We start from the raw sequence: 14,162 nt of genomic DNA, 5'->3' as shown, positions 1-14,162 counted from the left end.
ACGGAAGACTAGGAATCAATCCCTTTTTGTAAAATATTGGAATGCTACATGATAATAGCAGATACTTAAAAATATTAAAAGATACCCAACTACATCACACTGTGCTATACTTTTCCACGCTCCTAGTTACAGGAATTATGGGATATGCTGCACTTTGGTAGTGAGAAGGTACCCCATACCCAAACACACATGGAGGCACATCAAACAGATATTTTCCCTGACACTGCTAAAATATCACGACTCATTTACAATCCAATGTATTGGTTCACTTCCCAAGATGACTTTTGCTAACAAAATTGTGCATTAGGAGGTGTCTGTCAAACACATGACAACTCCTCAGCTACTGTGGGGGGTGCAGGAACACAGGACAGCAGGCAGACCCACAAAGCCACAGTGACACTGTCATTTAGATTTTTCAAGTCCTTTTAACTCCAGGTTGGACAGTCTGGCTTTTGCTAGTAACTACTATTTCACTCCAGCAAGCTTTGAGGAAAGAAAGTGGGGAAAAACTACTTACCAAGTAATTGTGCTCCTTCAAATGTCACCTCCAAGTCCCCTCCTGAGTTTTGCGCCTGCAGCACAAATCACGTAGGAAATTCCCTGAGCTCTCAAGATTTTGGGCACTGTCACATACCCATAGGCTGCCTTGAGGGCTCTTACATTTCAGCTAAGTCCCTTCAAGCATGTACAGCACACGGTCTTTGTAAATCCCTAATTACACACAGACTACAGCAAAGTGACCAGCATTCCAGGGGAGTGATGGACAGCAGTTAAACACCCAGGCCAGGAATCCATCAGCTCCTCACCACAACATCCCCATGCTAAATGGGAAGGTGGATGGAAACACAAGCACTAAGCAAGACTGTTTTTACAGACCTGCATTATGACAAGGTAAGTAATTTTCTCTTTCCCTACAGATACCATCTGCACAAGATTCTCATTTCTGGAGAGCTGCAGCCCAAGGGGATGCTCTAAAAGGAGCTGTAGCCATAAGTAACCCAAAATGGGCAGACTGCAAGGAGATGGAAGAACAGAAAAAAAAGACTGTGGAAACATTTTGCTTCACTTTTTCAAGGATAATAAGAACAGGGGAAAAAAGTCTCTAGAACCTATTAGGCCTGTCTGTGGGGACAGATGTCGAACAGATCAATACTGAAAAGAAACAAAACAAGAGAAGATACCAGGCTTTGTGCTTCTGAGCCTTGGATGTGGCACCATGGTAGGAATCCTCTGTGGGTATGGAAGTGAAAGACTAAACAGAGACCAGAGTCTCTGTGTGTAAATCTGCCACGGAGCCAACCTGAGGTGAGTAAATAAAGCCTTCCTCACCCAGAGCAGAGGCATCCTGACAGTCACTGTGGTACACGGTTATGGAAATCATGATGCACCAGGCTGGGGTTCTGTGTGAGGCTCCACATTCAGCAGTCCAAGCTGGACACCCAGAGAGCTCTAGTTCAGCCCAAGAAGGGCTTGATCCCGAGAGGGATCAAGGCTTGGCCCTGGCATCACTCCAGCACTGCACTACACAGGCATCATACGACAGTGACTAATGAACTGCTGAAAGAATAAAGCAAGAAATGGTAAGTTAAGGGATCCGGGTAATAAACTAAAGAAAAGAGCATTTTCAGATATAAAAAGTGAAGACCAGCCTCAAAGTCACCAAATCCTCTTTTGGGGAAGAGATTTCTTGACCTGGGATACAGCAAGAGGCTTTGGAACACGAGTGACACAGAGCTGCTAAGTCAGAGCAGGAGCCAGGTGGATAAACAGGACTGATTCACACCACAGCTCGAGGTGCAGCCCTGGCTGACAACAACCTGAACAGGCCCTTAAATCTGGAAAAGGAAATCCCAGCTCTGAGCAGGACTCACGCTGTAAGATACAAAAGGAGTCCTTCCACATCAGAAGGAAACCTTAGCACTGTCCTGGGTTCACTCAGAGCTCAGTGCACTTGTCTCACTCTTCCCATTTCAGCTGAGCTGCCTCTTCCCTCCCAGCACCCACAAAGAGGGAATTGCTTTTGACACATGGATGGCTCAAGGGCCCGAAACGCAGGCAGAAGCAGATGGGATAACTGAAGGAAGGGGAGAAAGAAAGAAAAAAAAAATGTAAATACAGGCCAAGAGTTACCCTGCATCACTCCTGTTCCACGCTGTGAGAACCGACTTAGGGAGCAGAAGGAACATCTGTTTGGAAACCGTCCTCATTTCAGTCCAAATGCTGGAACAGGAGAAAGAGGGAAGCTGAGAACTGCCAGCACACCTCGTGCTTTATCTCACACTTGGATGGCTTAACAGGAGAGATCTGGGAGGATGAGTTTAGTTTAATGATTTCTTGCTGGTTCACCTGCTCCCCATCTGTCTTTGTAGTCCTTGCTCAGAGGGACAGATTGGAGCACTGCTGTCCTCTCCCCTTCCCAGAGTTACTTGTGATTTGAACTTCTGACGAGAGGAACAGAGCAATTCTCAAGCATTAAGTAGTCCACTGAGATTAGTCCAATAATTTATCAAAGGTAATAGCTAATAACAGACACCAGAAACTCACTCACAGCCTTCCTAGAGCCTCATGTCAGAGCTGTCACCTTACAAAAGCGTTACAAGAAATTTCTGGACCACGGTAGCAAATTTATTAACCAGGGGCTGATAAACTCTTCCATGAGTCCCACAGCCCACAATAAATCATACAAATCAGGTTGCAAACACCAGATCTTTAATAAAAATGAAGTTGGAGGAGTGGATGTTAGAACAATGTCAGAATTCAGCTGGCAGGATGGAGGGGACTCGTTTTCATTTAGTTTGACCTCCCATCCCGAGAGGGATCAAGGCTTGGCCCTGGCATCACTCCAGCACTGCACTACACAGGCATCATACGACAGTGACTAATGAACTGCTGAAAGAATAAAGCAAGAAATGGCAAGTTAAGGGATCTGGCTAATAAACTAAAGAAAAGAGCCATAAAGATTCATCAGAATTAGAGACAAGGCACCTCCCAGGTCACAGACTCCATGTTCCTGTCAGCGTAGAAGAGGCACCCACTGTACTGCTCTGGCCGTGCTGCCTTTCAAGACCTAAGGAACAAGGTTCCACTCTGTTCCACTTACCAAATTCCGCCCTAATATTCAACTCCAAATTTTGTTTAAGTCTTTGAAATCCAGAAATGAAAGAACCAAGTGAGAAGACTGCTTTATCCTACTGCAGCCATGGCTGCCTTTCAGAAACCAACCTTTTGAGTTATACTACTGTGCAGCCACCGACAAGAGTGGGCAGATCCACAGCCAGCAGTGACAATGTTCTGGTTGTTGAGGGCTCACCAACACTCAGAACAAATGTCTGATAGATAAGATAATCGAACACAACTGTGCTGGTTCAGGACTGAGGAATCCCAACACGGTCTTGGTGCTGGAGGAAGGACTTCAGGAAAGCCAAAACAGCACCAGAAATCAGCCAAGGATTTGTTTGGGTTCAGCACAACGCTGAACTCCAACATAAATACGTGTCCTTCCCAGAAAACTCCAGAGAAAAACGAGGCTCAGATGGAAGAAGAGGCAGAAACATCCCATTTCCACTGGAAGTATTTCACTTGTGAGCTGGGCTGGCTAACCCAGACAGCAGGAGGGTTTCAGGATGGATGAAATACGATTACATTATAATTATCCTTTGTTACTTTGCAAAGTACACGGTTATGCACTTTCTTCACTGCCCAGGGAAATCATGTTAACACAATTAGAGCAAGAACCCTGCTTTAAACATGGTTGCTCGGACGTTACTAACACGGCTCCAATTCTCAGTACAGACAGTCTTCAGAGCCATCCTGCTCCATAAATCAGTGGGAGTTCTGTCACTTCCTCTGAAGAGAAGAGACACTCTCCAGGATGCACTGAAGATACAGCTTCACTCTATATCATCATCTGTGCTAGAGCTGCTGGCACGAGATGCTGCAGAATTTCTACATCTCTCGCATTTATTATTCTTTGCAGCAGAATATCATTTTACCCACTAATAAACTAAGAGAGAGAAATCTAACAACAGCTCTAGGGCCACGTAAGGCAAGTGTCGGAGGCCAGATTAGAACTAATGAGCTCCTGGCTGCCACTCAATCACAACCATCAGAACAATTAGCTCAAATAAAACCAAGAACCGTTTTCTGCTCCGCTGTCGTCTGCCCGTCCTCCCCAGAAACTCTCGAGCTGGAAAACTCCAGATGGGTTTGACAGAGGGGAGAGGTCACAGACCAACTAAAGTTCAGTGCAAAATGCCAACAAAGTGGTGGGGAGACCCACAGAGTGTGTGCCACTAAAGGGGGGTACAAGAGGCTCCTGCTCTGGTCGCCCAGAGCCCGCTGAGGAACAGGTAGCTGGATGTGGATCGGTGCCTCTGGCTCCCACGGCCAAGGAGGGACACTGGGAAGAGCAACGGACACCACCGGGCAGGGATGGGTGACACAGGATCACAAACACAAGGATGGGGAAAGTCCCAAACCCCCATGATGGATCTAAGGATGCACGGGGGTTTCAGCACACGGGGCTCCCATTCCTAGAGAACCAGAATCCATCACCTTTCCTGCTAAGGGAAGAAATTTTATGAACACACTTCCCCTTTTCGAACACCGGGGAGATCTCTCCTTTGATTCCAGCACGCAGCAGACACGCACACGAGGGACTCTGCATCCCTGCTGTCAAGATAAGTAGATGCAGAAGGGAAGCACTAAAGTCACTTCAGTTTAGTGCAACCTCTTGCCATTACTTACGCTCCAGAGTCCTCCCAGGGAACGCTGAAGGGCCCGAGAGGAAGCAGTTTTGCTCCACATTAGCTTGCTGGATTAGGGATTAAAAAACCCGTGCCCATTTCACAGAGGTGCCCAGTGGAACCACATGGTGCCACAAGGAATCTGCCATCAGGAACAGAACACAGAACCGAGTGTCCTGATCTCATTAACAGTAGGTGCTCTGCTCCTCCAGTCAGGGTACAAATGAGTAACATCCCTGTCCCATAAACAGAGGATGTTTATTATCCAGTCCTTCAGCGTTCCCACTGTGCTCTCTCTCCTACAGTGGTTTGGGTCCATCATGCACAATGCACTCACATTATGCACGGATCAGGGACATCACTGCCCATGACAGCTCCTCTGGAGCCCTTCCAAAATGTTGTGTCATATGATGAACTGAAGTGCCAAGGGGACACGCAGTAAAGACAGCAATCATGGGAGTGTGTGCTCTTCATGCCAAATCCATTCACAGCATCCAGTGAGAAGCACTTTTCTGGGGAATGTAAATGTAGTCTCTTTCCTTAGTTTAAGAATCAGAATGCTCCAAGCATAAGACCTCCTCTTCCTACCAATGGAGTGAATATTCCTTCTGCCTTCTCCTTTTGACAGCTTCATGTCAGTTTTATGTTCAGATCAGTCTGTCATTTAATACTAAAGATACATTCCCCTTTCCCCCTCTCAGCCTCCCATCTAAAACCTGAATTGTTCTCAATACTGGAAAACATATTCAAAACCATCAAAATGATAAACAACCTAAACAGTAACAGAATCAGAGAGTAAACCAAACATGATTGATTAACCTCCTCTGGTAGAGCCCTGCATACAGAGCCAAAGGAAAGAACACTTAGCACAAAAATCTTTCTCCCATTAAGTGGCAGATTTAATCATTGATTAAAAAGTTAATCAAGAGTCTATAAAAATTTTGGCTGGAAAGATGGGATCTTAACCCAGGTGACTGCTTTTTAGTAAATATTTGAAGAACTGGACACACACACAGCCCCACAGACTGATGGTAAAACAGGGAGGTTACAGGCCAGGCTCCATCCTTCCTGCCCTAAATCCCTTGTCTTTCTACCTGAGGATTTTCAGGGAAATAAGTGTTTCTACTGAAGTGATTCAGGAAGCTGTAGGCCCTTCTGCATCCTGGAAACTCATTTCACCATGCCCAGCACTTGTAGTCACTCATCATCCGCCCAGAGAGGTCCAAAAACCAACAATTCCGCCCTTGTGAACAGGGCACTGCCTTTAAGTGGCAGTTTATAAACCAGTCTAGCATCAAATTTAGTTGTTGTGGAACAAGTGCTTTCAGTGCTAGATTTGGGAGATAAGAACAAATGACTTCAAATTGCACAGTACTCCCAAATTCCAAAACACCCTCAGCTCGACAGAGATCGGTAATAGCGAGCACTGAGGTATCATTGGCATCAGAGGCAAACAGCACAGCAGCACAGATCACAGCATGTGAGGCATTTTCTGTACTCATGCATTCTATCAACAGAACAAATACATTTTTAGTCAATTAACTGTACACCCTACAGCTGAAAGAGGCTCTAGGTCAGCTCTAAATTGTGTTTGCATGAATCCACCCAAGGCTACTGAAGCAAAAAATCCACTGTATGCACCATTTGTGGGATTTACACTACAGTACCCGTTTCACAGGTTCAGTAAATAAATGCAAGAGAAGGAGCATGGAGCAAAGGAAAATTCCAGCAAGCCTGGAGCCAGCCAGTGCTTCAAACTGCAGAGAAATTCTCTCTTGGAAAGGTATTTTTACCCCAGAGAAAGAATTACGATCTGATCACAGTATATCTGGCTGGCTTGAGATCATTATCCCACTCCATTATAGTAAATATTTCACTGAGAACTCTTTTTTTTTTTACCCCCAGCACCCAAAGCAAGTCTGTTGGAAGCCACTGGTTTTATATTTGGCCGGTACAAAGGATTAGACACTTTCCAGGTGTCTCAGGGAGGAAGATGTGCACAAGGAGGTGCATTTCCACCTGGAACTGTGCGTGGTGCTACTCACGCACCAAAGCCACTGATGGATCACATTATTTGCTTGTCGTGCTGCTCAGCCCCAGATTACACAAAGAAAAGGTATTTTCTCCAAGTGGAAGAACAGAAGCTGCACAGAGCAGGGAAAGGGAGAGGTCTGAGACCCTTTTATTGCTGGAAAGGAGATGGTCAGAGACCATCAGTGATGTGGTTCACAGCGCTGTACCAACAGGGCAACTCTAACTCAAACCGGGAACTGTTCTGAGCCCTGCTTTCAGTGAACTGGTGATCACAACCCCTGTGAGCTCCCGCTGAGAACACCCACGCCCACACCTCGCCTCCCCAAAGGTGTGCGAGAGGGAACGAGCATCAGAGCAGACACTTCTCCCAGCAGGGGTCAGGGCTGCGGCACAAATTCGGGAGAACAAGCAGCGCTTCCCCAGCTCTGCCCCAAAAACGAGCACTCTTTTTCTGTCAAAACCACACAAAGGCAACTCAGCAACCAACACCAAGGAACTTCCCACAAAAGCTGAGCTCCTGATAACACTCCTGCTTCTTGCTAATTATCTTTTAGTGATAAGCTGTCAAGGTATTTGTGTTTAAAAGACTGATCTACCTGTTAAATCTGCAGAGTGATGCAGGGTAACTGTGTACACGGACTCTGATGGCCTCCTTCCCCCCGGGGTGTGAGTTTTGAAAGCAAATACATCTTTAGAGCTGTCTTAAAAGAGGACAGAGGACAGCAAGGTGAGGCAAGTGGAAGAAAAGCCAAGATGAAGAGAACTGCAATGTAAAATAAATAGGCTTCAGTATTACTAAACCAAAGGAAATTAATGCATGTGTCAAACCCAAGGGTACAATCCCAGCACAGGACTAAACACCTGCCTGAATTTGACATATTCCCTTATTTGAAAGGGACAAAGGACACTGTCAGGTTAAGGTATGAGGTATTCTCACACACCAAGCATAGAAATTTGCCTTTTGTACCCAAAAAAACCCAAAAGAAAACCTAGTAAATCTCTTTTGTCTCTTCACGTTTTTCTCACGTCCCGTGACTGAACTCAAGTATTTCACCGATGAACTTTCTGGTCTGGCTGGTTACAGTGGTTGTCCTTGAGCACTGGATGGCATTAGTAGGGTTGGTATAAAAAATAAAGAAATGCTCTTTTCTCTCCCCACTGCTTCCCTACCTATGAGGCCCGTGAAGCCATCGCAGCAGGAGTACAGCAAGAAACAGTCTGTTTGGTTCATCCATCAGCAGCAAAACTGTCAGTTCAGCTCCAACAGAGAAATCTTTATTACTGGTTATGATGCAAAAGGCAGAAACCACACGGTCTGATTTCCCCAGATCTGAGGCTGAGTTTGCAACACCAGCAGTTGGAGGGGAAATAATTTTGACTTTTCACTGAGCCAACCTGATCTGGAAATTGTTTAGAGCAAATAGATATGGAATCCCACCATGGCATTTCTGCAGTCGCTCTCCAGCTACAACCACCTCCCTTCTTTCGTGAGCATCAGTGATTAGTATTTGGCACATGTAAAAAATCAGCTATTCCCTGAAGCCATGCCTGACTGATCAATTACAGAACTAATACCTCTTCCAGAGGTCAGTTTAAGAGATGAATAATCCCTTTCAAACTTCCCAACCTGCAGCACAGGGGAGGCTGTTATTTGGTTTTCTGCAGCTCTCTTGGAAAGGTCAGAGTGCCCACAGTACTCAGCTGCCCACAGGAACACACAGCAGTATATCCCAGACAATCCTCCAGGTGACCAACGACCTTTCTGCAGTAAACAGCCTGTACAAGAGAGGTGCTCTCTTTTCTTCTCAAGAAAACAACCATTTATTGACCCTGGACTTGTCTTTAAAGGTAAGCAGAACCCAAGCTGTCTGCCACTCTGTTACCCACCAGTGCAAAGCAGATACCTGCATGCACATGTCAGCTCAGCTCCCTGCAGCACTCACTTCTTCTAACAGGCTTTTCTGGGTGTCATTTCAACTTGCTAATCCACCTCTTTTCCTTTCTGCACTCTGAGGAAACACAGCACTGAAAGCACATGAGTGAGTGAGGCAAATACACCCCCCCAGCCTGACTCCTCGATCTGCAAACAGCTCCGGTGCCCCTCACACTCCAAAGGGCTTTCCCAAACAGCAGTAAAGTGGGAGACACCACAGCTGTGGGTTTCACACTCTATCTTTTAAACAGGGAAAGTCTGGCAGGGCTGCATTAGCACTTTCCACACATACCAGCCAAGAAAGTCATGACACACCCTCTTCCCCAGCTGAAGCATCCAGCAGCTTAGAGGCTGGTGGGAAAGAGCGGATACAAGCTTGGATTCCTGCTCAGACTGAAGGGGTCCTATGGAAAACAGAAAGTTCCAAATCTCTAGGCTGGGCATCAGCTCTGGGCATCTTTGATAATGCACTGTTTTTTCCTCCTGGCTTTCATCTAAACTCTGGCAGATGGGAAAAAAAAAAAAATCAACAAATTCCATCCACATCCATCCTCTCTGTTATAGAGGTGCTGACCTGTAAGAATGGCCTAAGGGGAAGCAAAGAAAACAACAAAGCTTTTAGTACAAGGATAGTTTGGAACACATTTTAGCAAATTGCAGGAGTTAAAGCTCTGGAGGAAGGAGAGAAAAGCTACTTGCAGCTACTGCATACACTTTAAACCAGCCAGCAAACCCAATACCTGCCCTGCCAGCATCTCAGATCACATGAGGAATATTTGCTAATCCAAAGGCTGTATCATCACTTACTTCTGCCTTGCAATTCTTTTTTTCCCCATCTGTTTCTTTTTATACAGCATTTGTCTTCCAACCTTCCTGATTTGTTTTCTTCATGTCTTTTTGATTCACAAAAAAAAAAGATACACCTTATCTCCTTCCCAGGCTGCACCACCCTCCCTTGTTTTGCACAGTCAGTCTCATATCTCAGCACCATATTTATTTCTCTCTCTCTCTCTGAATAAACAGAGTGTAGGCACTTTTAAGGAATAAGGGCTCTGTTTGAAGAGTAATTAGCTGTCAGCATAAAACTAATATTTATGGATTCTCATCCTTGAAAACTCTAACTCTGCTACCCAGCAGTGATTATGGCTGTTAGAAACAGATGGGGCTGAATCCATACAACTTGAAATAATCCTATATTTAAAAAATAATTAACTACAAATAAAGGACTGAATGAACACCACTCACTCTACTAAATTCGATTTTCAGTTTGACTTGTTTGCCCGGAGCAGAAGCTGGATTATTCCCAGGTATGTGGTGCTCCCTGGAATACCTTGGCAGTGGGATTCTGCAGTGTATTCAAGCACACGCTCCCCAACTCCCAGCACATGCGACATATTCCAAATGCCCCGGAGCTGAGATGCAGCAGGAAAGGATGGCTCAATCCCGACTGGGATCATAAAGAAACCCAGCACCCCTGGGTGTGTTGTGTCTGGTTGCCTGGCACAGAAGTTGGAATTTCACCAGCCGTGCAGCCTTTGTTTTAGTGACTGACAAAGATACCGGGATGAGAACTTTAAAAAACTGTTTTTAAAATGCAGGTTGGAGCGGATGAAAGCCCCCGGTGTGTTACTCTTTGACTTTCTCCTCTCTTCAACCTGGGGCAGCATCTTTGCTGAATGGCTGCACCTCTGCGAGAGCACAAACTCGGGAAATTTACACTCTGCTTAATTAAATCTGTGCTTTTTACTTATTGGCACCTCTTTCTGGAGCAAAATTCCCTCCAAGTTGGTTATTCATCATAGCAAAAGGATACGACAAACACAATCGAATACTACACAGAGCCTATTGCTCCTGGTTAACTGGGTCACAGCCCGTCTGCGATGTTTGTGAGGCTGCCAGGCTTTTATGCACGAGCTGCGGGCACGGGGACAAATTCTCCCCTCACCCTCACACCCCTGCAACCCCCTCAGCGAGGTTATCCTGGCTCGGCGGGGTCACAGCGAGGGCAGCCCTCGGCTCCCTGTTAGTGGGTAACGATTCCCGTGCCAGTTCCACAAGGATTCACAGGGACAGACCCTCCTGCTCCTCCCCCAGCTCTGTGAGGGCACATCCCATCCCATCCCCATGGACCAGCACAAGTTTTGTCCCCATTTCTGCAGAGATTCACACCGTCCCCCCTGGGGATGGAGCCTCTTGCACAACCAGCCACCTCCCGCCAAGCAAGTTTTTTTTTTCCCCCTAATAATAACCAAGCTGAAATTTAAATTTCCCTTTGCTTAATTTCAGCTCTTTAATTTCCAGTCACACCCCATCAGGCTGCCTTGACATTTCCTCTCCTGTGAGCGGAGGTGTGTGCGCCTGCTGACAGGAACACCCCCTGGGAAAGGGACAACCCCAGCTCCTGCCACCTTCCTTGGGAAAAGGAAGGAGAAAGGGGGACGGGAGGGTTGTGTGGGAAATGAGGGTGAGGCTGGGGAGGTGAGGGAGGGTGAGGAGAGTGGAGGCAATGAGGGGAGGAAGAGGTTGTGAGGGCAGGTGAGGGCTGACTGAGGGAGGACACAGACAGGAGGCCTGACTGAGGGTACATGGCTGTGAGGGGGGCAAGGGCTGACTGAGAGGGGGGCACGATGTGAGAGGAGGATGAAGGCTGACTCTGGGGGACACAGCTGTGAGGGCTGTGCAGGAACATGGCCATGAAGGGAGGTGAGGGATGACTAAGGGGGGACATGAGGGGAGGCAACAACTGACTGAGGGGGAATACGGCCACAAGGGCTGAGTGAGGGGGGACTCAGCTGTTGAGGGGAGGTGAGGGCTGACTGAGGGGGGACATGATGTGAGAGGAGGATGAGGGTTTACTCAGGGGTACCCAGCAGTGAGTGCTGACTGAGGGAGTACCCAGCAGTGAGTGCTGATAGAAGGGGACACAGCAGTGAGTGCTGATAGAGGGGGACACAGCAGTGAGTGCTGACAGAGGGGGACACAGCAGAGAGAGCTGACTGAGGGGGTACTCAGCAGTGAGGGCTGATAGAGGGGGTGCCCAGCAGTGAGTGCTGACTGAGAGCGGCGCGGGCGCTCCTCACCTCTTTGATCTTCATCCTGCGGGCGCGGGTCTCGGGGTCCTCTCCGGGCCGCCCGCCCCTCACCGGGTGCCGGAGGCTCCGGCGGAACCGCTCGTAGTCGAAGCGGAACGGAGCCCGCGTCTCCCGGGCGGGGGTCGCGCCGGTGGCGGGCTCGGGTCGCCCCTCGCCGCCCTGCACCTGCTGCCGGGCGCCGGGCGCGGTGCGGGCGGGCGGGCCGGCCATGCGGGCGGCGGTGCGGAGCTTCTCCCGCAGGCGGCGGGGGGCGGCGGGGCTGGCGTGGCGGGGCTCGGCGGGGGGGGGGGGGGCTGCGGGGCAGGTCGGTGTCGCGGGTGGAGGAGGAGGAGGCGGAGGACGAGGAGGCGGAGGATGAAGAGGAGGCGGAGGCGGTGGCCCGGCGGGGTAGGAAGAGGCGCTTGAAGCGGGAGGAATCGGGCAGGAGGAAGAGGGCCCCGAAGCAGAGCGTGAGCAGGCCCGAGAGGAAGAGCAGGAACAGGAACTTCTGCGGCAGCCGCAGCCCCAGCGCCGCCGGCCAGCCCGGCATGCCCGGCAGCTTCCGCAGCACCACCATGGGGCACCGGATCGCGGCCGCCGGGCGGGACCCGCCGCCGCCGCCGCCGCCCCGGGGAGCGCCGCGGGCTCCTGCGGCCAAAGGCTCAGCGGTGCCCGCCCGCACCACCGGCCGCCTTCACCGGGGACCGCACGTGGGTGGCTCCGGGCCGGGCGGAGCGGCGGCTCAGCGTCCCCCCTGCCGGCATGAAGGCGGCGGCGAGCGCATCCCGCCGGAGCCGGGCTGGGCTGGGCTGCTCCCGGCGGCGCTCCCCGGGCAGGCTCCGCGCCGGATGGACGGACGGACGGACAGGCGGACGGACGGCTGCGGTGTGGGGCTGGCTCAGGCGGCGGAGCCGGGGGGGAGAGAGCGGGCGTGGCCAGGCGGTGGGTGGGTGCGGGAGGAGGGGGGGGGGGGGGGGGGGGGGGGGGGAGAGAGACAAGAGCGCGGTCATTCAACACCAGCGAAGGAGGCAGCCGGCGATACAAGGCTTTTGTCCCTTGCCCGTCCCCCGCCCTCCAGCTGCACTAGTTCGCTTTCCCTCTCTCCGGACTTGCCATCAACTCTCCAGTCCGCGAGCAGCTCCTGCTCTGCACCATCTCCCTTTCCAGCTCCGGGCTGCCGGGCTCGGCTGGTGGGGAAGCCCGGGGGGCAAGAGGGGCAGCGAGAAGCTCCTCCTGCTCTTCCCTGACGGGGAGCGAGAAGCCCGGGAGAGGCAGGATGCCCTGGAAGGCGCAGGATGCCCTGGGACAGCCCGGGAGAGGCAGGATGCCCTGGAAGGGGCAGAGTGCCCTGGGACACAGCACGGACAGACAGGGACGAAGCTGCTCCGCTCCTCTCCAGGCTGCCAGGGGCTGCCTTCACCCGCGCAGGGCTGGGGGACGATGGGGCTGCAAACCAGCCATGCGGAAAGCTCGGCTCGGGCTGAGCTTCTTAAGGCAAAAAAAATAATAAAAAAAATAAATTAAAAATTAAAAATCTACGGGTTTTGGTTTTGCTAAAATAGATGCCGGCAAATTCCCTCTTTCCCCCAAATCTCTGCTTGGCTGTTAGAGTTATCCACACCCCCACACCAATCCCCTCCTTATGGGAGAGACAGCGCTCAACTTTCAGACCCTGAAAGCAAGCAGGACACGGCTTAAAACCCTACCCTACAAGCCCCCAAAACACCCCTTCTCCTACGGGCAGGGACAGCGCTGCCCCCCCAAAACACGCCGCCAGCCCCGCTTGGCGGACGCTTTCCTACCCCCAGCCCTGTTTTACTCACCCCTCTGACAAATCCAAGCCTCTCCGGCTCCTACAGTGAGCAAAAAATCTTCTCAGTCCTGCCCGCTCATCCCAAACAGCGAGAGCCCCTCTCTCGCTGCTGCCAGCGCTCAGTTAGGAAAGGGAAAAAGCTGGGCTCCCCGGGGGACAGCTGCGCTCTCCCTGCCCACCCAGGCACGCGGGAGGGGAGTGCCTAACTGCACTGAGCTACTTGGATGCCTCTGCTTTTCACCTCGGAGGGGACCCGCGGGGCCGCTGTCGCCGCCCGGTGCCCCCTCACGGCAGCACCGCCCGCCGCTCACTGCGACAGCGCCGGGGCACCGCCCCCTGCCACGCCCCCTCCGCCACGCCCCCGCCCGCCAACGGTCACCCCGCCGCCACCGCCAGCCAATCAGCGCGCAGTGCCCCGCCCACCCTCGCTCGCTATTGGCTGCCTAGCTCGCCCCCCCTTTTCCATTCGCTGTTCGGCATGTCAGACAAGCCGCGAGGCCCGCCCCCTTGTTTACCACAGTTGCCCGGCTCCGGCTCGCGGGGCGGCGAGCCCCGCCCCTTTCCTC

General features: G+C 50.8%; 1 protein-coding gene across 1 annotated transcript in view; it reads right to left on the bottom strand.

Annotated features, from left to right (window-relative positions):
* The window catches only part of MAN1C1 (mannosidase alpha class 1C member 1), a 63,150-nt gene extending 50,412 nt beyond the window's left edge, over nt 1-12,738 (bottom strand). Inside the window, 2 exon segments of the mRNA XM_027661443.1 lie at nt 11,793-12,095; nt 12,097-12,738. Of these exon segments, the coding sequence (XP_027517244.1) occupies nt 11,793-12,095; nt 12,097-12,360 (567 nt within the window). The 5' untranslated portion in view covers nt 12,361-12,738.
* Between the last annotated feature and the right edge of the window lie 1,424 nt (nt 12,739-14,162).

Source organism: Corapipo altera, unplaced genomic scaffold (genome assembly GCF_003945725.1).
Source record: "Corapipo altera isolate COAL_440 unplaced genomic scaffold, ASM394572v1 201, whole genome shotgun sequence".
Lineage (NCBI taxonomy): Eukaryota > Metazoa > Chordata > Aves > Passeriformes > Pipridae > Corapipo > Corapipo altera.
Note: the sequence above shows the minus strand (reverse complement) of the source record. Positions and strands in the feature narration are given on the sequence as shown.